This window comes from Fundulus heteroclitus, chromosome 12 (assembly GCF_011125445.2).
Source record: "Fundulus heteroclitus isolate FHET01 chromosome 12, MU-UCD_Fhet_4.1, whole genome shotgun sequence".
Classification (NCBI taxonomy): domain Eukaryota; kingdom Metazoa; phylum Chordata; class Actinopteri; order Cyprinodontiformes; family Fundulidae; genus Fundulus; species Fundulus heteroclitus.
In genome coordinates, this window is record NC_046372.1 from 40,228,708 (window position 1) to 40,252,549 (window position 23,842).

The 23,842-nt window shown below is 41.5% G+C and overlaps 1 protein-coding gene across 2 annotated transcripts in view; it reads left to right on the plus strand.

Annotated features, from left to right (window-relative positions):
- zdhhc8b (zinc finger DHHC-type palmitoyltransferase 8b) overlaps positions 1–23,842 on the plus strand; it is an 86,840-nt gene that overhangs the window by 46,100 nt on the left and 16,898 nt on the right. For both annotated transcript variants that reach the window (XM_012874706.3, XM_012874623.3), the window contains exon 2: positions 23,426–23,547. In XM_012874706.3, the coding sequence (XP_012730160.2) occupies positions 23,426–23,547 (122 nt within the window). The remainder of the gene's footprint in view (positions 1–23,425; positions 23,548–23,842) is intronic.

The following is a 23,842-nucleotide window of genomic DNA, read 5'->3' on the forward strand; positions in this document are numbered from 1 at the left end:
ACTGCCACTTGTTGACGCTCCCAGTTAAAATGCTAGCACAGTTAAAAAGGCTGCTGTTCTGGCTGAATGTGCTCAGTCATTGATGCAGTTCTGCTCCATAATGCTCTGCATGTGCACAGCCTGTGCAAAAAGCAGGCCAGTAAAGTGGGTGGGTGGGGGGGTGACCCTCCCCACCCACCCACTTTCTGTTCCTTTCTTTGTTCCCGAGTTCTCAGAGAACACAGATAGGATTCTGGCCCAGTTCTGCCAGCCACTTTTCGCTAAAAGGAATCATTGTGTCGTCCTGTTGCTGCCTGGTAAATCAATGGGACTCTTTGTTATCTGTGCAGCACGCAGGACCATGAGGCCCGGCCCGTACAGACGTGGTTGCGGCTTGCTGATTGTAGACTCAGCAGTTTGTGTGTGTGTGTGTGTGTTTTTTTTTTTTTTTTTTTGTGTGTCCTTTGTCCTTTTAGAGGAGTTGCAGAAGTTCCGGCACTTTGTCACATCTCATTCCAGTCCGTGCAGCTTTCCAACCAGAGTATAAAATACAGGAATGATGATATCAGAGTATCCGTACTTCTCCTCAGAAGATTCCAGCCGCACTTTTTTCTTTTTGTCAGTCCTACTGGAGTGAAGTGTTACCGTTGAATGAACATGGATCTGTTATATTCATTTGTCTACCTGTGGAGGTTCCTTCGTGCACGTGTTGCTGTGTGCATGCTTAGTTTTCTTCTATGCCTCCAGCTGACTTATCTACCCCCCCTGTCTGGATGGAGACGGGATAAATCCCCGTTCGACAATACACAATTAAGACTCCTACAGATGTGCAGCAACCACAGATGAGTTCCTCCTGTTGGCGAGAGCGATGCATGTGGGAAATGTGTAGACAGAAAGAAAGGAGGAGGAAGAATGGGTGGAAATGCTGATCTTTAGGGAGGTTCAGCGAAAGCACCTGCCTCAGCTCCGGGGCTCGTGATGGATGAAGAGAAACAACCGAGCGGCGGACGAAGGGAGGGGGAGGTGGTTTGATACTAAGGCGAAGGACATTTTGTTCTAAAATGCTCCCTTTAGGCTGTGCTAAACGTGGGGTTGATTGGAGTTAAAGTAACGCAATTCAGGCTCAATTCAAGAATAGATTTTTTTTTTTTTTTTAAACACCTAAGTTTAATTGTTTATCGCTCTGTGAATCTCTAAAGTGGCTCTCATTGAATGGAAGTCTGCTGAACCTGTGTAGCCTGCCAAATTTATGCTTTTGCTGGTGTAATTTAGGACAGGGTTTTTATGTATAGACATTAATAAATCATTAAATCATCAAAACAAAGCAGCAACCAGAGTTGCACGTTCCACAGAGTCTGCACCAGATTCTACTTTGCATGCCAGTTGGCTGCGTTTGGTGCTCATCATCAGGACAAAACAAGGTTAGGGAGGTAGCATTTGTTGCAAAAGACATCACAGGATTCTTTACAGACTACTTTTTTAAACCCTCTGAATAAAATACCCTGTTATATGATCTAAATAGGAACTCATTATTTCTATGTGTGCAGGAGTACACATTCTAAGCAAAAAAATAGCCTCAGCCTTTAACCTAATGAAGGCAGCAGATCATGCTGAGCTTCTACCTTCGACCATTGGCAAGCAGAGCACTGACTCACGCCAGTTCACAGATCATTCAGGCGTGAGTGGGGAGGATGCAGTCATCTACCTGCAGCACTGAACGCTTCAACATCTGCTGGAGGGCTGGCAGGGCTGGGTCTTTTGACTTCCTTTGGGCTTGCAGAGCAATCCAAACCTGCACCGCTCAGCTGGAAGGAACCGGATTCGATCATCATCTGCTTCCTATGCCGTTGAGGACCTCTCCAAATTAGCAGTGCGCACGCTCTCGCACAAAAGCTTCCTGTGTGATCATGTGGAGTGCACTGTGAGGAATCCTTTGTGCGTTTACTGGCTTACCAAGAAAGGAGCCGTCTCTCTGATTTTTGTGATAATTTTATTTCAATGGAGCGAATTGAAAGAATCTTGACTGCTGCTTGGCAAATCTAAATCTAACCTTCAGGCCTGTCTAGTCGGTCTTTTCTGAAGGATCAAAGTAATTTAATCATCATATTACATACCCATAGCAAAATAAAAACTACCTCTGACTGTGGGGACTGTGGTATACAAACACAGCTGGTTCGGTTGATGTCGGAGAGCCTGATTTTGGTCCCAACCAACTCGTTCTGTTAAGGCCTCTCTGAATCCTTTAGATCTTCACGTGGCAAACTTAAAACCGGCAAACGGTACATGTAGCTCGTAGAGCTTGGGGCTGCAAGATTTCACAACACAATGCTGTAACGTGTTACCAATGGTATTCTTGGTGACGGTGGTACAAGCTGCCTGCACCAACAGTTTGCCCTTCTGATCAAGCTTCTTGTTGGTGTGTCCTGAAGCCCATCCCAGCCTAGAAATGGAGTCTGTTGGTAGATGTGATTGATTGATTGTTTGGTTGATTGATTAATGGACTGGTCGACGTTTGGAGCCCATGGATGCATTACTAACCGTTGTTGAACTCGTGTTTGAACAGATCAAGCTATACCACAGAGAGATCAGTACCAGTCTTAATGATGGATATTACCTTAACAACCCGGACATGACCATCACACAGATGAAGGGGATGACTCCCAGAGCAAACCAGTTTACATTTTTAAAGCGTTTTTAAAGGTCTGGACATTTAGTGGGAGTATAGGAGCCTTAGCGTTTATATCAACAGCAAACTGAAAAGTATCATCTGCTGGGAGGAGTGAGGACAGGTGTGTGTGTGTGTGTGTGTGTGTGTGTGTGTGTGTGTGTGTGTGTGTGTGTGTGTGTGTGTGTGTGTGTGTGTGTAAGTGGGATTCTTTGTGTCGTCTCATGCTGCGGCAGTGGAAGTTCTGAGAATGACAGGATGAGACTGAACAAAGTGGTCAGAAGGACCGATAATCTCTCTCGCTTTCTTTCTTTCTTCAAACAATGGCCGAGCATTTCCGCTACTACTTTCTACTGGGCACCAGAAAAAGTAGATATAAAGCGTCATGTTTATCACGCACCACTAATCATGTTAACTGAGTCTTTTAACTTGTGTGGTGCAGGCAATGGGACATTTAATATTGTCCACGTTTTAGCTTGGTGCAATATTTAAAAACTAGGAACTCCTCCTATATCACCAGGAGAGATGTTATCCAGACCTCTCTGTGTGTTGTGATTTATTTAGAGGCCAGGAACTAATTACAATATTCCTGGATAGAGCAATTGTTGATGAGGAGTAGTTTGACATAAACATAGATATAGATTGGATGATCAGACGACGATTGGATAATGCCATAAAGTAAATTTACATATTTTTTTAGATCAAAGGTTTACTCCTCTTACTCCTCCTTTTTTTTTACGTTTTCCTAGTGATCGTTGGAATAAGTGTGGGTAAAAAGAAAATGAGTACATGTATGAAATAAAATAATATTTGTATTTCTTCCCTGTCCCTTTGTTAAGCCATCCATACACAAATATTGACAAAAAGTGGAGCAACTGGGATTACATTGGTTCACAAAATAAAGAGATGGGATATTTCTTTGTACTGTGAAACAATGTAGTTAAAATATCGTCCTCTCAAGCTGCAGAAGACAAATTCTGTCATTACAAGTCCAAGGTGAATGTAGGTTTATCTTTCTATTTCAATTTTCATGCCTAGTGACATTAGAGATGTCTAATCTATCCCCATAAACGTGAACATTTTTACATTTATATGACTAAATGCTCATCTGTAATATCAATAGTCATGTTGAAGCTGATCTAGGTGACAAATAACACCCTCAAAATAAATTGGACACAGACATCCCATGCTGTTTTTTTTGTTTTTTATATATATATATATTTGGCATGAGATCAAGACCCACAGGGAGGCACATCTGGACCTGCGTGGTGAGAGAGCAGGTCTGGTCCCGAGTCTGCTCTGTCATAATGCATCCAGGCATGTAAGCATCCATGGAGGTAGGGCTATTATGGTACCCACCACCACCCCCGCTGAAACCGCCCGTCAGATATGGAAGGGGTGGTGCGCCTCATAGGGAACACATACACTCCTTTGTAGGCTTTAAAAAACACACACTTTAAAAATACTGAGGTGTTGGCTCGCCGAACAAAGAGCCCCTTGTGCTGAGCAGAAACCTCACATTGTTGGTGCCTGATGAAAGGCTTCTTCAAGTTCATGTAGAGGAGGAACGTTGGGATTTTTAAAAAGAACAAGTTACATCTTTTATTCCTGTTTTTTTAGAAGGTAGCGTTTCAGCAAAAGCGGAGGAGGGTGGAAGTAAGTTTCAATGACTTGGGTGCTTTTTGGGAAATACTTCTATGAGTAGTTTTGCTACGCCACATTTTTTTTCTTTAGAGTAATACGGTTTTGTAGAAAGTCTATTCTCACTTGAACATGATTTTGGGGCTACTCCACCCACAGCCGGTCATGTCAGCGAGTGTAGAACGACAAACATTTTAACCAAGCAGCCTTTATACGCAGACACAAAACCACACAGTTTAGGGTAAAATGGGACTTCTTGCATGCCTGCAAGCTGCCTTTAATATTATTTCTTATCTGCTGAGACTGCTGTGCTATTTGGAGGGCAAGCAAGTCATCACTAGCTGATTTTGTAATGTGGGTTTTACTCTTTGTTTTTGTTTTCTTCCAATAGCTGAAAAATACCTGTATTTACACATTATTTTATAATTACTTGTCTGCCCAATTAAGACATTTGTCAAATTATCCAAATCAAAAATAAACCAGACTTTAAATTTAAACAGTGGCTTAATCCTTTTCTGTTCTCACTTGACTGATCCATTTTTTTATGTTGCTGAGTGCAGTTATTGAGAAGTAACTCTCCTCTTACTTACGGATGATTTCTAACTTCACTTCCGGAGCCGAGGGATAAAATAGTTTTGGAGCGGAGGCTGCCTGGTGTTCCTGCTCAAGGCGTTGCATTCATCAAACGCACCGGGGGGGGGGAGTGTGGCAGAATCGTCTGAGCGCGCGTGAAATACCTGACACCTCTGAAAGACAAGCAAGCAGAACATTTACAACATGTTTACAAGCGCTGTGACACGCTAGTGTGGAAATGCGTGACGCTGTGCTTTTCTGCACAGGAACAGCGAAGCCCCAGTGGGCCGCGCGTGACACACATGCCACCGTCAGAATGTGTGGGCGAGGCTCTCTCAATGGGAACGCATCACTGGACATTTTGTAGTTCTTTGTACCTGACCATGCAGGTGTCTGAAAACAATCGGTCCATCTTTTTACGACACACAGCGTAACGTAGAAGAGCAGGACGGAAGACTGAAGACGGTGTGCAACTAACAGTAACAGAAATGAAATGGCTTAATTGGCTTTTAAAGCACTTCTGTTTATCCGTCTGCTCACTAATTGGTGGGGGGGGGGAGGGATTATGCAAAGCTATTAATTGTTGTTCAAGTCTATCTGTCAAAACCTGACTTTCAGAGTCTTCGTATTGTTGTAGCTTTACCAAGGACTTTATATCCAGAGTCAGAAATGTGAGTCTTCAAGAATTTGTAATGCTTTGACCTGCTGATACTAAATTATTTAATTTTAAATTTTTATTTTGCTGCCAATTCCTACTTATGTTTAAGAGCCAAATAAATAAAAAAAAGATCTAAAAAAAAAAAAATCTTCTAGTTGCACTTTCCCTTCCCCTTAACCTCCTACTGGCTGAGTTTACAAGTATATGAATATTTATGATTCCAGGGTTAAACAAATGCTGAGTAGAGATTGTCAAATGTTCACTGTGCCATAGCAAAACCCCTCTGTAGATAACTCTGACAGCATTGTACGTTTTTTGTCTCTTTTGCTATATTGGAAATGTTGACAATATAGGTTTTTTTTATACCCATCATGCAAAGCTATTGACAGATCACTAACTACTTGGTTGCTATTGAGTTATTTTCATTTTATACCTGGCTAGTTGTCAGAGGTGAAAGGAGCAGGGTGGGCCACTGACACCCCTTCCTGTTCAGCGGCTGGCTCGGTATGTTTGACAGTGAATCTACTCAAGCACCCTGCAGTAATGGATTAATGCTCTTGTTGGCACTGATGCTGGCTTGTTTGCTCTATTTCCTGGTGCCCAAAAGGCTGCAATATGCTCTTATCTTCAATTAAAGCGTCGACGGTAGCCGGAGAAGGGTGTGCGGTAGAGTCTCTCTTCCTCCCGTTACCTCGTGTCATCCATCTCTGCCATCCGTCATTTCAGCCCCGTGCCCGTGTGCGCGCACATTAAACTGGTTGATAAACAGCTTATTAGGCTGATGGGCTCTGCCGGGAGCAGAACCACAGCGGCCAATAAGCTGGAATTAACGTCCAAGCCCAATTTGCGGCGGCTTTACGCCGGCAACGTTGTCGGTTTAGCTTGGTCAATTACCTGAATGTGAACTGCATTATCGCCGATATGGCAAACCTCCTATTTTCATGCAGTGGCACCGTGCTGCATAGTTTAAAGGTTTTGTTCTCTCTCTTGTTTTTTTTTATAAACTGTTTGTGGTTCCGATTGAATTAGTTTCTTCTTGTTTGGACTGGTGAGAGAGCAATCTACTTTAAATGTCCCCTGTAATGGAATGAGCATAATACCGTCTGTCTGCAGAGAGGCAGCATGACAGCAGTGTGAGACGCGCTTGTCTGTGAGATTTATTTGCTCTCATCGACTTCGCCAGAATTCAAACACGAGTCCTTCACTTATTCAGGACCCGCCACAGCAAATCTTTTTTAACTTGCACACAGACTTGAGTTTTTACACCAGGCGCCCGTCCTGAGGGAATTGGCATTCACACCCTGGTCCCTTTTATCAAATTTGCAGACTTGGCCCGTTACATCATAGAGGGACTCTTAGCTAGAATAATCTTTGCATATATAGCCCTCACGGGTTTTATGAAACCCCTAAAACCTCATAATCCAAACAGTTTAACTAGAATATTTCATTTTTTTATCTGAATATATCATATTCAATAATTGTGCAGTACTCTGCACAATAATTTCTATCATTGCCTTTGTGATAAGTCAATTTTCTGTTGCCTTAGAACTACCTTTAGATCAACTTGTTCTTCATTACTTGTAACTCTGTGTTTTTTCCCCACTGCCACGCCCATATTTCCCCATTGTGGGACAATAAAGGCATCTTATCTTATTTAAATGTTTATGCTAGAAAAGCAGTAAAACAAAGCTTTATTCCAGTGAAAGATAAGCATTAGGTAAAGGTTCTGCCTTGTTTTGGGAGGATCTGAGACTCCTTTGCAACACACATTGCAAATGCTGTAGACTAAGAGGGCTGCTCTGTTTCTTGAGAGCAGCTTGTGTGTTTCTTTTTTTCTTTTCTTTTTTTGCTTGACCTCTCTAAATTCCTTCTCTCTAGTTTCCTTCAGGAAGCAAAAGGAGAATTGGACTGATCTCGGCAGTGTGGCCGGAGCAGCTTTCGAATGAGGCTTGCAGATGAATCACTGTAATACGCCTAGTTCTACTGGAGAATGTGGCAGTGAGAGGGGGTCATTTCTAAAAAAGCGAGGGGTCATTGTGCATTCAGTACAGCACTATTCAGGTCAACAGCTCCTTGACTTGGTTCCTAAAACTCTGAGTGCTTTGGATTGATCCATCTCTTGCCTTCAGTCTCCATGTGTCTTTTGCTCTCTATTTATTCCCCAGCCTGTGTGTCGCTGTGCAGTCTGCTGTAATTTTGGACTGCCTCCTCGGGTTTCAGCTCAGTTCCACTTATGTGCTCCTCGCTTTTTCTTAGAATTGCTTTGGGAGCCTGGTGATGGTTCCTGGTTTTGCTTATGGTTCCCTGCTACTTAAATGTAAGCAAAAAGGCATTCATCCGACACATTACTGTTGCTTTTGGCTATAGCTGTCAGGCGAAGATGAAGAGTGTAACCTTTGGAGTTTGGAATAGTTAAATCAGTGGTTCACAAGCTTTCCATAACAGGAACTCTCTCAGTGTATAGCAAATGTTTCAAGTACCGTCATACCAGCAGTAACGTTAAAACAGAAGTACAGCAGAGTTTGTACTTTTTGGGTTTGTTGTGCTATAGAAAGGAAGAAAAGAAGAAACATTATTTTATATTAATTGTGTATAAAGTGCTGATCAATATAGTTTAATTCTGCATAGCAATTTTACTCAGAAGTTTCCAAGTTAGAAGTGGAAAAAATAGTCAAATAAATATCCCATAAAGTCAGTAATTCAAGTAGGGATGTTAAAGGGTATTCTCTTAACTCACTGACACCTCCAAATCCAATATGGCTTCCATGCTTGTATAGCTTGGGGATCGCTGCAGTTAACAAAAATATATATATCAATTCTTATTGCCACATTGCTAGACAGGACACTGGGAAAAAAAAAAAAAAAAAAAAAGTACATTGCACTTGTATTAGTATAATTAACTTTCACGCACAATTGAAAGTAAAAATGACTGATAAATGCATTGTTTTCATGAGATATTAAATGTTTGATGATGATAAATAGTTTTTTTCCTGCAACCTTAATTAAGTTTTATATGAGTAGAGGCCATATTTAAATCGGATTTGGGGATTCCTTGAGACTTCCAGTTCAGAATTCGGAAATTTGATTTTAAGGAGAATTTGATGCATTTTCTCTGATATGGAACTGAATCAATTTCACTTATTTGTTTTACCTGTTTTTTTTTTTGTAAAGCACCATCAGAATTTTTTTTCTGAAACAGGGTGATGTAGACAAACTGAACTGAAACTGAAACTCTGGCTTCCTAGTCCAAAGTAATCGATCGTTGTGAGTAGGTCCTACAATAGTAGGCTACCAGCTGAGAATAGCATTGGAATATAAACTCCTCTGGACCACTTTTTAGTGTGGTTTCACTGATGTTTAAGGTAAAAAAAAAAAAAAAAAAGTTTTTTAATCGGTAATAGTGTCCAGCAGTTTTCCATGTCACTATTACAAGAGGTTTTCAAGCTAACCACCATATATCTATCGTCCCTGTTCCCGTGACTGAACTTAACCGCTGTACATAACTCCCGTCCAGCACCTCGCCACCTGAAAAACAGGCTGCGGCCCAAAAAACGAATGCCTCTGTTGCCTTTCCTTGAGTCGTAACTCTTGGAGCTCCTGACAGGGGCTGGACATGTGGGCTGTGGTGCTCGGAGCCTAGAATACGGTCAGCGAGGAATGCGGCGGGGAAAGCCAACTTCGGCTGCGTCTGCTTTCTGCTCTATCCGTGTTAGCCGAGCAACTGGGAGCGCGTGGGCTGAGGGGTGTCGTGATGGCCCGCCCTGTTCTCCGCTGCCCAGTGGCCACGTCCGCCAAAGCCGACGTCCACGTATGGGACGGGGAGATGCACGTTTCAGATGAGCAAACTTTAACACCAACTCCCGCACATACAGGGACAACAGTTGTTCTTGGCCAACGCCACTCTGCTGCTTCCCTTCATTTGCCCACAGATATTTACTACACTTGTCTCGTTAAGCCACAGTCCGCTTTTAGCTCGATAAGCCTCATTTATTCCAGCTGACCCATGGCACTGTACTGGTTTTCAGTTTCCCATGGGGTGGATGAAAGAGAGAAAGGAAAAAAAAAAAAGAAAAGCCAACACACATGTCCCCGCCCCTTGGTGGAGCTCTGACCCCGGCTTGCACAACGCGCAGCGACGGCAGCGTGCGTTTCCTGTGCCTCTTTGGTGACAAATGTCTCTCCAAGCTGTCTTTCATTAGGAAAAGTAATTGACATTTATTTTATTGGATTATGAGCACAGGCGGTGGTGATTAGTTGTCCCCCCCGCCCCTTTTCAGAGACATTTCTCGCACAGTCCTTGGAGACACGAATGAGGAGGTTAACAAATCCTGTGGTTTTCCATTAATGCTGCAGTTTAAACCCGTTAGAAACAGGGTGAGAGATGGAGAACCGAGGCACACGTTCCCTTTAGACAAATAAAAAATTCGGAGCTCACATGCCGCCCCGTTCTTCTCACACAAAGAAAACATTTTGACTGATTAGTTGGAGCCATCTGCTCGCCCCAAATGTTTTATCTACATTTACGGAAAGCTTTCAAGGGGTTGTTTATGAAACATTACTTTCTCCGGTCATTGATTTCTGAATGGTTCCACAGTTCCACTCAAATGGTCCGGCATCGGGCTCACGTCCCAATCCTTTGGCGATGAAATGGGACTGTAATATAAATCATTCTTTAATTAATTTCCGAGCAGTCTTGTCTGTCAGTCTCGCTTGTGTGCATCGGTCCGTTCGTCCCGATTCTGCCTCTCCTGGCAGGGCAGCGAGAAAATATCGACCGTCAGTTTCTAAACGTCTCAAGTCGGGAGAGAACGGCGCTGAACAAAACTGGTCAGCACAAGGCTTGGTCCGGGGGACGTCAACGTTCCAAAGGAAACACTTACACCGTGCTGAAGCTTTTGTCTCCACTGCAGGAACCTTTCTTTCTTTTTTTTTTTTTTTTTTTGCTAACCAGGGTGGCTTTCTAAGGTCTCACTTTTAGCACCATTTTTTCCACACGAGGAATCAGAGCGAAATCAGATTAACTGCGCAGAAATCAGCCCTGTGAGGGAGAAGTGACTTTAGAAATCCATATCCATGGGCGGGGATGCTGAATGCATTCCCAGCATTTCGCCTCGCCTCACTTTTTGCTCTCCTTTTCATATTTCATCCTTAAAAACTTAAATCATGCAACAGGCGTAGGTGGGGTGGTATTTTTGTACGCAAGCGCGGCATTTAAACCGATGCTGTTAAAATGTTTTATGGCGACACAAAGTGAAACGGTTACTATCATCCGGGAAGGAGTATCCCTGAGCAATTCTAAAGAACCAGATGCTGCCGTGGCCTTTTGGTGCTTACGGTCACATCGTGCAGGCTTTAATTATTTCACAGAGTGTTTTGAACTCCTTCAGCTTAGAAATGATTTGCATTCTGTTTCAGCAGAAGAATTAGCCCGATTTCTGCGCCGATCTTCCCCTTCCGACAGTCATAAGGACATCCTGATAATCGTGATTATCTAAAGATAATCCTAAGAGATCTTGCTGCCGTGTGTTGTGTGTTAAGAGTGATCCGGTCCGCTCGGAACAACGTTGGGACCGCTCCAACCTCAAATGGGGGGATATTCAACATGTTGGATTGTTTAGGCCCGGTTATTCTAGTGTGTGAGGTTTTCCCTGAGGACAAATGACCACACCGCCTGTTTAGTGTGATGTGTAGCCAATCAGAAAACGAGACGAGGGAGACCCAGGGAAAGAAAAACACAACTCACCTCCATATCATAGTGCAGCAAACGTGGGGCCCCGGTTCACACTGTCTCCACTCCTTTGACCAACGGCATTTCTAAATTTTTTTTTCTGTTATATTCAGTCCACAAACTTTCCCGCTTATCCTTCCTCGGCGGCCATGTTTATTGACGCTAAACTCGTGTGACCGGACACAACACGGCGCTCGTGCAAACCTGTTTTATCTACGATTTTTTTTTTTTAGTGCGATGTGCAATGTCTGTCAGGGTTTTGGAAATCAGCTGACAATTTTAAAATCTTGTTGTGTGAACCAGGCGCGTAAACGAGGACATCTGTGTAGGCGAAACGTGTTTAAAGTTTGTCACAGTTCCACCTTTCCGCAGGGTTCGGTGCAATATTCAGTGTAAATCGCTGTGTCACAATCCGAGCTTACGTCTTTGCTGCTAAAAATCACAGCGGCAAAAATGTTTTCTTCTCTTACTATAAATGTATCAGTAAAATTTCAGGATTACCACAATTCATTCAGACTTACACATCTTAGCAAAGTTTGAATCAATAGTATTTAGCTTTTAAACCCAAACCGCTGTGAATCAACCTGAGATCAGTGTTCAGATCTGATTTCAGTTGCTTTAAATCACACTGCGGACTTGATTCTATGCCAACAGTTTCTAAGTACAGCGTTTAGTTATCATATCTGCAAACAGTTGTGTGTTTCCCCAATTTAAAACAGGAATTCAGCATATTGGCCGGCGATCTTATCCGTATTTCACGTCTTAGTTTTATTAGGTTTTCAAATGGAGACCATCCTGCAGGCTGCTGAAGAGGAGTGAGCCTCTCAGCGTGAGCAGAGGTAATTTATCTAAACCGCACGATACTGGAAAGCACAGCGGAAACTCGCACAACTGATGGATCTGGTCAAATCAAAGGTTCAGGGGGTAAAATGCTCCAGTACGTGACCTGTTGTATTTCAAACATGCCTCTTTGTACACTCATTGTCTTGCAAGTTGGTCATTTGAAATGAGTATTGCCAAAAATAATCCTCTTGTATTCTGAGTTCATATATATATGGCTGTGTCTTTATCCAATATGTATCAGATTCAATATTAGGGGTAAACCACAAACTGCAAGTAAAATTTGCAGCAAACGTCATTCAGCGTAGTTTGATTGCAATGTAGTGTGCGAGCCGCTTCTGCTGAATGGCAAAATAAGTCTTCTTCACCAGGCAGCGGGTTGATAAATATGGAAATATATCTGAGGGCAGACGGCGGGGGCAAAGCACTTCATTGCTTTTCATGTGGCCTCCTTACGCAATTATTAAAATGCAAATGACGCTGAGCTCTGGGCAAGCAATGCAGATGGAGATGAGCGTGCCTCGCAGCTTCTCAGGTTTCTGCTTCGCCGTGTGAAGAGGCGACCTTCTCGTAAGGCCCCTGGTCAGCTCCCCGAACTCAAGAAGAACCTCGTTCTCTGCTTCTGATTTGTTTTTGTTCAGAGATCTGTGTGAGCATTTCAACAATGATTAAAAAAAAAAAAACTTTATCCACAATAAAAGTCTGAGTTTAAAAGTGTTCACCTGCAGGATTCATGCAGGCAAGTTCAAAGCCGACTTGTTACAGAGAGACCCCGGCATAAAGACACAGAGATGGAACTGCTGGACAGATGTTTACATTCATCATCAGCAGTATTATCATATTAATTTTAGACAACCTTAAAGCTAAATTCATTTTTACAAACTTGAATTTAGTTCATGTTTAGATTTACTGTGGATTTCCTCCTATTATCAGAGTCAAAATTATACAGATTATAAGCTCAAATAAACATTTACACCCCTACGGATGTGTGGTGAAATGTTCCAGAGCAAGTTGCATCTTGACGACACATTTGCTGCAGCTGTCAGCCAGTTTCCGCCTTATTGCTGGCAGAGCGTTTAACCACTTTTTTCTCTCAGAGAAACACCAGAACCTGTTTAAATTGGTTAGTTTAGTGCAGTCGGTCCAGATTTCAACGCAGAGTCCATACATTTTAAAGGGCTTGACTTCAAGGCCATTGCAGGAAATAATGTGAGCCTGCTTTATCCATTCCAGAGCCAGTTTGAATGTGCATTCAGGATCACTGTGTTTGTGATCATTGTTGGACTAGCCAGTTGTGTCCATGTTTTAACTGCTTAGCTGTTGATTTGTGGTGAAGCTAAAGAACGGAGACTGTCGCTAGTAAAAAAGATATCACCTCAAAAGAAATCTATTGTTTTGGCGCACAACGCTTGCCGTACATTCAAGTGGATGTTAGTGTTTTGGAGGAAGATTAGGAAAACCATCACGGCTGTGATGCTGACCTGGCTCCAAAAGGTCTCAAAGAGGACTTGAACTGGAGCAGAGCTGAAAGATCACAGCAGCACTCTGAACAGTCCTTCACTACACAGTGAAACGGAGGTCAGACTCTGCAGGCTAGCATTAGTGCATCCAACAGGGAACCGCATTCTGCACAGAGGCTTGTGACATGATCAGGGGTGGTGCTAGCTATTTGGGTGCCTAAGTGCAAATTCTTTGGGTTGCCCCCCACCTGGAAATGAACAATAATGCAGTATTTCTCAGTATGTTTCTCGATGTTAATGTTTTGAAAACAGTTGCAAAAATAAGTAAGAGGATAACAAATAATCTTAATAAAATGTTTAATTAATCTTGATAAAATGTTTAATTAATCTTGATAAAATGTTTAATTAATCTTGCATCAACAATGGTGCATTGACATCCACACAAGATATCTGGGTTTTACCCATCGTGGAGGAAAATGAACAAAGACAACCAAATTTAAGTGGGATTAAATTGAGGAAACAAATGGAATGGAATACAGAATCAGGACTCATCGTATAAAGAGCTGTTAGACTAAGACTCATTTGTGCTGTTTACACAAATTGTATTTGTTTGATGCAAACCCCTCAAAACATTAAAAAGATCTAGACTTACATGGAGAACTGACCTATATGATAATGACAAGGTATGTTTTCCTGAGAAAGATTAATTAGGAGGAGCTCATCAAAACTAAAAAAAAAAAAAAGTCTGCAGAACCTCTACTCATTATTCTACATTTACAGACATTAACACTGCTGTTCAGAATCAATCTTTTTTTTTTTAATCAGGACAGATGTAACAGGCTGAACATGGGATCACTGCTTTTGCATTTATAATTTTTCACCTTTTTTTTCTTATTTGTTCAAAAAAAGTTTAGTGTTTCTTCACTAGTGAGTAACTGCATGTGAAATGCTGCTTTGCTACGTTTCTGTTGTCTACAACGGTAAGAAACTCCGGAGGTTCTTCCTGTCAGCTCTGTGCTGGGGGAGCAGAGGTGGACAGGAGGCGGGGCAGACTGGAGCTGTCTCCGTGACTTTTTAAGAAATGGGAGAAACGGCTGAAACAGAAAACGAAATAAGGTTCAAACTTCAGCGCAGACCAGGTCCCAAAAAGCACAGAAGCATGTGTGTTAATGGCACATTACAAAAATGTACACGGTTAAAAGAAAATTGCATAAATGTGCATTTCTGTATTAACTTTGGCAGCCCTAGGTTTTAGGTTTTTCTAACAACTTTGTTAAAGCATCGCCTGTAGTCTATCTTTTTTGACTACTCATTCCATACTGGGTTCATGGAGAGAGCACCACGGGAAAGACTGGAGTGACGTTCCTCTTTTCCTTGAGCAAATAGTTTTTTATTGCTTATATCTAGTAACATTCTTTACACATCCATCCATCCATTTTCTAACACGTCTATCGCTTATGGGGTCGCGAGGGGTGCCGGTGCCTATCTCCAGCTGTCAATGGGCGAAAGGCAGGGTACACCCTGGATAGGTCCATTCTTTACACATTTGTAACTTAAATATGTCATTATATGACTACAATATTTAAGATTTTTACCAAGCCTAATTTTTTTGGTCTCTCCCTGGCACTTGGGGCCCTATGGCAGTGCGTGATGCGTGTGGGAGGCGCGCTGGATAAGGTAATATCACTAAAGTGGCATGGGTTTGTTGAGGCCAGGCCTAAAACTGAGAAGAGATATTTTTCCCAGAAGGAAACCGTCTCAGTAATAATCCTTTTGAAATCTTAAGTCTCTAATTTTGTCAATATTATTTTTAATGTCCATGTTAACACCATGAGGCTTTAAGGTAAGAAAAGTGGCTTCATGACTCTTTGAATTTGGTTCATGTGGATTCTGAGCCGGTGTCTCACAAAAGTTTCATTATGGTTACACAATGACAATAAACCACTCATTTGATTTAGAACTGGCTTTGTTCTTTTAAATTTTTCCACAGGCGGTGGAAAAATTATAGATTTATAGATCAAACTATTGATCTATAAATCAATAGAGGGATAGGTCTATATAAAGATATTAACCCATGTTTCTGACCCATATTTGTATGACATTATGGGGGGTACTGGCCTTTTTTCCACTGATTCGAACACAATGATGATCGTCTGTAAAGATCTCATCATGGGAGGGAAACTAAATTTTGGGGTCAAAGAAAATATTTCGTTTTGGAGAGAATTATGACGTCAATTGTGAAGTCATTGTTCATCTATTTTAACATTTTCTAGCAAAATTACAAATACAAAAAGGGTGAATCTTATCCTGGCACATGCTCTGTTTAGAGCTCACAGAAAAATCCTTCAGCTCTGGCATTTGTGGTTTAGGAATGACGCCGGCCCTGTGAATCTGTGAAGGTCTGCTCCTCGCCTGACCTTCCTAGAACTGTTCGGCTGCACGCCATCAGAAAAATCGCCTCTGTCTCCTGCGACAACGCGCTTGTGTGTGCTGGTGTGTCTGTGTTGCTGAATGCTTCAGGAGATCGCCACGTCCCGAGACAGTTGGGCGCAAGCGATGCTGACATTTCTGAATCCTAATTGGAGAGCGGGGAAAAAGAAGCAAACATCCATCAGAGCCCAATGTTGGAAAAATCTTCAAAGAACTCGTGCGGATGGTGATAGAAATGTGGGAAAAAATAATTCATACTATAACTTGGTGTTGTTGACGCAATCATCTTTTTTTTTGCGATTTCCCTGACGACCCTCATCATAATTAGAAGAGACCTGACCTTGCAAGAGGTTCTGGATGAGTGCGTCTCAGCGGGCGATCTATGTGAGAACACGTCCCCCATGCAAGTCCTGCTGGGTTCAGACTTAATCAGCTAATCAATAGGATGGCTTTCCCACCATGAGCTGAATACATCACTGTAATTGTTACCAGCGGCCCAGCAGCACTGCTTGGTGCTACAGGTGCCTGCCAGATTCAGCTTCAGCTCTAAAAGGTGGTATTTACAGGTTAAATAGTTCAACAACTGTAACAAATTAAATTAATGTGTAGATAGGAGTCTAAGTTTGTGTGTTTTATATTACAGCACACACTTTTGTACATAAGATAGAGGAAATATGTTTAAGCTTGATACGCTTTGGACATTCTCTTTTGATCAGTGACTTTTCCAATACCCTTATAAGTATTCCTTAACCCTTATAAAATAAAATATTAGTGACTGGAAGTCACCAAGGAAAAAAGAACTAACATTGCAAGTGCTTTTTAAAGAACGCATTAAATGTGAAAAGATTGCTAAAACATATGTTTAGCGTACAGTATTCTTCTTTTCGGACCCTTTGGCCATGTCTCCAATGATGTCACCAGTGAGATTTTGGGCTTTAGTTAAAGCCATCTGCTCTAGCGATTGAGTGCTTGACCTTATAAACACGAAACTGTTTCTCTGAATCCTGCGAGGTTGATAACGACGGACACGTTAAGCTGTTGCAGTGGTCGTCAACAGGCTGCGGTAACCGTGGATCTTCTGCGGTATTTGTTTGCTGTCATAAATAGACGTTTTCTTTCCCATGTTCATTTTAGTTCACAAAGTCGCACTGTAGAGATTCTCCGATCAGAGATCTACGGCTGCAGAATGGTTTGGAGTTTGACTTTCTGAACTGACTGTAGCCTGGTTAGCATTACCAGCTTTACACATCAGTCTCAGTGTGTTTTCCCTAGAGAAGGTAGACCCTTACTTTACCTTTGGGATTGCCAAAAGGCTCCCAGCATTTCCAAATCCTACGTGCCCCATAACAGACATAAGTTGCAGCTCAAAATAATCAAATGATAATAAAACAGAATAACTTTGCTGTTATACATTCAGCTTTTCTAACATGTGCTCAGCACAGCTCTGGGTCAGTTTGCTTCTTTTGCCATTTTGACAGAACGGCCCAAAAGCTGTTGTCCGCAACGGACCTGTGAGCTTATGATATGTGACCCTGGTGATAATTAATCATGATACAGTAAGGGTTGTAGCTCACCTCAGTTTGGGATATTCAAAACAAAAAAAATAGTGTTTCCTAGAATGTATCAAAAGCTCTGATTCAGACAAGGAAATTATTATGGCCTATTACAGAGAAGCACTGAACACTGGCTGGTGACCAGAATCAGAAGATCTTCAGTTTGATTGGCTCTGACCAGTCACTAGCTGGTCAGAAGGTCAAAAATCAGATTTTTTCCTGATCAGTAAACGAGGCTTATCTAACGAGCCAATCACAGTCCTCTTCAGTGTGGACTTTGGTGGTGGAAGAAGACTGAAAGCCAGCTACTCTCAGTATAAGTCAGTAATTTTTTAAAGCAAAGTTATAGCACGGAGGAGTCAGAAGTAATTTAAAAGAAAGCTATTTTCTACAGCGGAGTGTTGTTCCACAACTAAGAGCTTTAGTTTGGCGGGTTCTGCTCCATCCTTCACCATTTTCTACATATTGTTTGCATCTTTTTATAACGTACGGTCACGAGGCAGAAATGCTCGTGCTGCCCGTGTTCACCCACACGGTTAGGATTTTTGCTTCCACACGACTGTTCAGTTTTACCTTTTGTTATATTAGTTGAAATTAGCTTTTAATAATTTTGTCCACTTTTGAAGGAATATTATGTCGGCAAGGCAAAGACTTAGAATGCCAACAGTGGATCTGCAGCATGAATAACAAGATGCGAGGTCAATATGAATGTGCATGGGCAGTCCTCTGGCATTCCCCTAAGGTTCTGACCCGTCCTGGGCACAGAAGTCTGGAACAATTCATTACATCTGCTCCTCTTTCAGTCTGTCCTCCTCTACGTCACTGATAACAATACCGCGTATGGCATACAGGTCTAAATCTGCGCTAAAATGATCCCCTGGTTGACTGGCTTTGATCATTTTCAGATTGAAATAGAACGGATAAAAATGACTTCAAAGGCAGAGCTTTTGGGATAAAATACTAAAAACAGAACTCTAATTTTCTCCTTTTTTACTGTAACACACATATCCATGCAAAAATGAAAAGAGCTTTGGCAGATCTTTCATGTTACGAAATGGATGATCATTAATTATCATTGCTTGATTATCAGGCTACTGATAAATTCCTTCTAGGTTAATTATTAACATAAATATTATTCATTATTGTTATTAACTATTAATGTAAATAACCCCTTACTTCCCCCATCTCAAGCTAGAGGGCTTCGTCCTCCATCCGTTGGTTTTACATCTCAGTGAGGCTGGGGCTCTGTTACACTTTTTCATCCACATTTTATAAAAACGTAAAATTAAAAAGCATTGTTTTAAATTGATTTTAGTGAGAGAACAGGGTTTGGGTCACTCTTCCCATGAAACAAAAACCCCTTCTGTATTTATCCAAGTTAAATAAACATATCTAAGCAGATTTGGCTTCACCACAGTCTGGTTGTGAGAAAAGGTCACTGGATAGATGAAGAATCGAGAAGCTTTGTGGCCATTTTGTGTTACATAATGATATGTTTGGTGGAGCAGCACCTAGTTATGTGCATTCTCTGGTCCTATTTACTATGAAATTACACTTTGAACACGCCTGGTTTTACGGTGTGTTACTCTACATTCACATCAGCAGATATCACCTGACTTATATCTCAGGCGGGTGATATAATGAAGATTTCAGCAGCTCCCCTTTTGATGATTGTTGTCTTCTTACCTCTGTTGTGACTTTGTCTTTGATGTTCACCATCTGCACACAGGCTCTTTCAGATGCTGCTTGCTTCGCTCTCCATTTTCTGCCTCCAGGCATTTTGATTATCACAAAGAATCCAGCTCCTGTTCTTCTAGTTGGGCCCGCCTCAGGAATTAAAACTCAGTCCATTTCATTACATTGCTGCGCTCTCGGCAGCGAGCACCACTAAATAAACGAGTTTGTCTGCAGTTTTTTGTTGTTTTTTTTGACACGCTGATCGGTTTTCTGCCCTTGTTCTATCATCACGCAGTAAAATAGACTAGTAAACAGTGTTTATAAGCGCCGTGTGTTTACTTGTTACTCCTACACCGTTAACCAGCCAGTGTGTGCCCCTAATTAGACTCATCCTCCCACGCTGTCAACTTCCAGGCGACTGAACTTTTTCCATTAACTGCGCTCTATTTTTTGCAGCCACCTATCTGGGGCCCAGCAGCTTCCCACTGTGGGCAAAAATACACGAGCCTTTAAAAGGTAAACGTGTGGCTTTTGTAAGATGCTGAGACTGCTTGCTGTTGCATTTCTGTGAAGATGCTTTGAAAGATTTGCACCGGGCCTCCTTGTTGCCAAAGCTGGGACGACCGCCCAGCGCTGCTGCTCACGAGAGCCCGCTGAGTGATGGCAATTCCACAGAGATCCACTTTGATGTTATTTCTTGCAAAAAAAGTAAATGTGTTATCTGTCAAAAAACGAGCGACCGAAGCTGCGCTCAGAGAGTCGGAGCCGATAAAACGGACTTTTAGAAGGTTCCAGTCCGGGAGTCAGACAGTTTAGTGTTTTTGCCAAGCCTTTTGAATGACTTCAGTGACGAAGCAATGGTTTATTTTGAGGCAGCCTACAACTTTATAACTCGCACTTCAGTGCTGGCATTCATTGCAGTGTATGCAACCTGGACCAAATATAACAGTGTAGAAGAATTACTCAAAAACATTACAATAACAGTAAGTTGTTCTGAGAATCAGAATCAAGTTTATTGTCAAGTAGATTTGCACTTACAAGGAATTTGACTTGGTGTTAATGGTGCAGATAAAAAAAAAAAAAAAAGAAAAAAAAAAAAAAACTATATATATATATATATATATATATATATATATATATATATATATATATATATATATATATATATATATATATATATATATATATAATATGCAGAATCTATAGCTAGTGACACACATTTGAAACATCTCTATTGGAATCTTTGTTTAGTTTTTCTCCGCAGGCTTATGTATGTCACGAGGTAGTCTTTGTACGTGTAGTGCAGGGGTCTGTAATCTGTGGCTCTTTTCACCTTCAGTTTTGGCTCTTAAAAACTCTTAAAATGCGTGGGGGGGGGAAATTGGTTAATGTTTCTAAATGTAAAGGTAATTTAAATTTGCTAGATGAAGGATGCATTTAGTTCTGCAATATATGCATAAGATTTCCATAAAGAAAGAAACTAGTGGTGTATGGAATATTTTAATATAGATAAATGAAGTATATTTTTGCAGTAGGTTGCAAACAACTTGGTTTTTCATCAAATGTCCAATTGAAGAAAGTGCATTAAACCTAAATATAAAAATACTGTTGGTTTAAATAATAAAAACTTTTGATCTTTAATTGAAAATGTAAGCAAATGTCCTATAGTATACTATAAAAACAAGAGCTTGTGGCTCTAAACAAAATTTGTTTAGCCGGACCGAGGGCACAAATGGCTCTGCGGGGTGTAAAGGTTGCTGACCCCTGGTGTAGTGGATGTGTGTAGATGCAGAAACCATTTCTAATCTTATTTTAACCCTTTAATCCAAACCCTGTGTTTTTTTTCTTTTCTTTGGTTTGAAATTGCAGAAACTTTTACCTTCCACACGTCCTATAACTCTTTTCATCAGGAGATACATTAATCAGAGTTTTGTGGCTGATCTCCGGGGTTTTTAAAACTTTGATCTGCCGGTGCTGATGATGGATGATTTACCAATGATGTTCAGAACATTGATATAGTAACATGTAGAAATGGCACAGTTAACTTTTTAAGCTCTTTACCTTAAACATCCTAAATTTGTGGTTAGCGTGGTTGAGCTTGCTAAAACCGCAGGCTTCATGTTTGTACTCCTTAAAGAGTTGAGGTTCTTGCCTCAGCTCTGACATTTCTGAAAGCCTGTCTGCATTTTCCTTTTCAGTGAGGTGGAAAGCCTAAAAGGATAAATCAAAACAGCTGTACTGTGATGTGTTCAACCTTCCTGTTACTTGCTGGAAGTCTCACTCTCTCATCCAGCCTGAATGAACAGCAGACGTACCGCATAAAAAAAAAATCCAAACATTTCCCTTTAAGTAGTTTTTTACATCTCTGTACTTCCCCCTACCAGTTAAAATGATTGCCCACTCAATAGCCACTATTAAAAAACAACATCAACTGGTTGTAATTAGGTTAAGTTGAAATATTTCATAAGAGAAGAGAAGTAAAGTCCTGGTTTTATTTAGTCCGTTGGAACTTTTCTGTCTAAATGGAAACTTGGTAACTGTCTATTGCCAGAATAGATGTTCTGTTGTATCAGGTTGTTTACCAAAACTATCTCAGCAGCAATTTCAAGCTGTTCCAGAGGAAAGAAGGGTTTTTGTTGAGGCTGGGGAAGAAGCTCAAAGTGACAACCAATCAAAATGTTTCAGCTAATAGGCAAAACCTAATAGCACTCGTGTTAATACGCACCCCCAGAAGCACGCAAGTTCATACCCAGATGCAAGAATCGGTGTGAGTCTCTGAGTGGTTATTTTTCCTTTTAATTTGCCTAAATCTGAAAAAAAAAAAAACTGCAATCCAACAAAAGGGGGGGGGGGGGTTGCTGAAACATGAGCTCACTATTTTTCAATTTTTCAGCCACTTGTTTTTTATATTGCACTTCAAGGAGCGATGAGGGTCAATGTGCTGCCATGATAAGCTGCAAAAGGTCCTAATCGTCTTCAAAAACAGACGGAGGATCAAACATTTCATCTAGAAACATTGAGGTGACGTCATGATGTGGCACCGGGCTGGCTCTATGGCTGTGGCAGAACCAAGCTGCTCCTTTTAATAGAAGACCTTAACAACATGCTCCAGTGCCAGCCCTGGTTTAGCACTGGAACTGCTTTGGTGAGAGGGAGAAGGTAGAAATTCTGGAAATGGTCTTATACTTTTAAATAAGTCCTGCTAACTAGCATTTGTAGCCTTCGATATCTGGAAGCAGAGCTCAGTGAATGTACCACTTTCTTCCAGTTTAGCACCCTGACATTGTCACTAGGATTTTAACGGCTATCTTGCGGTGGGCGCCAAGCAGCCTTTTGTTGGCTGCCTCAGCTGCGATGATTCAGAAACATTGAGAGAAAGAAAATGAATAGTTGCAAGACACCTGAGGAAAGTGGGCCAGGATCGCTGCTAGTGCCGTAGTGAAATGAAACATCCAACCAGGTGTCACACAGCTGCTGGCCAGACCTGGCTGACTGTGCAGAGAGAGGCCCGCTCTTCTTAGTTAGCACCTCTCTGTATTCAGCTTTAGTGGCTTTCTGCAGCCGCGGCTCTGAATAATTCAACAACGCGAAGGAGGACTATTGGAGAAGGAGAGGAGTTATAGGCTGAAGATTAAACTCGGGGCTCAAGCAACAGGAAATTTACTTTCAAACGTCAGAATAACCTCAAGTGGCGTGTTCGGAGGGTAAATTGCAAAGATTTGTGCAAATGGCATCGAGGGTTGGAGTCACTGTGGTAAAAAGTATGGCGGCATGAGCGATGGTCTGTCTGTGAAACATCCTTTATCTAACCAAACCTCCTTACAGATCTGTGGCTGTGTTAAAAACACAGGTGAACAGCTCAACATTAATACATCCAGAATGGCCACATAAACATAAAACCATTTCTTCCAACTGGTATAGTAAATTGGACCGGAGAGGGTTTGATTATAACTAGCATTGAGCTGGAGTGCATGGAAATTAAGTTGATTTGATAAAAGATTGCTTGGTATAAATCAGGAGTGTTTATCTCAAGTAAACTGATTTGAATTATGTTGTGTTTTGATGGGTTGCATTTTGATAGTCTGTGCAATAAGTTGAGCTTTTGGCAAAAGCCTTGTGGTTGCAGCAAAACAATAAAAAAAAAAAAAAAAAAAATTTCATGCAAATGTTTTGGGTCAAGGCCATCTGGTTTGACAGTGATGTTTTTATTTGTGTCCATAGGTGTCCCTGGTTGATGAAGGTAATCTCTCCCGCTGTGCCTCTCTACAATGGCGTGGTCTTCCTCTTTGTCTTGGCCAACTTCAGCATGGCAACCTTCATGGACCCCGGTATTTACCCCCGAGGTTTGTACTCGCATCTGACCTGACTGCCTTCCCAAATTTGTCATTATATATTATCTCTGATAGTTTCTGTACTGCTGGAGATGAAAATGACTAATGTTTCCGTTCTTGTTGGTCCTTGGGTACAAAGTAGATATTTGATCAGCGGAACGGTTATCGCAGCACTGAGCTACAGTACCCGGTGTTTCACTGCAATGTGCTCAGAAATGATAAGAACCTGTCAGGAGAAGGTTGCCATTTTTCTCGTCAAAGGGGTAATAATCAGCAGGTTGTGAAAGCTGTGTCTGTCTCTTCAGGC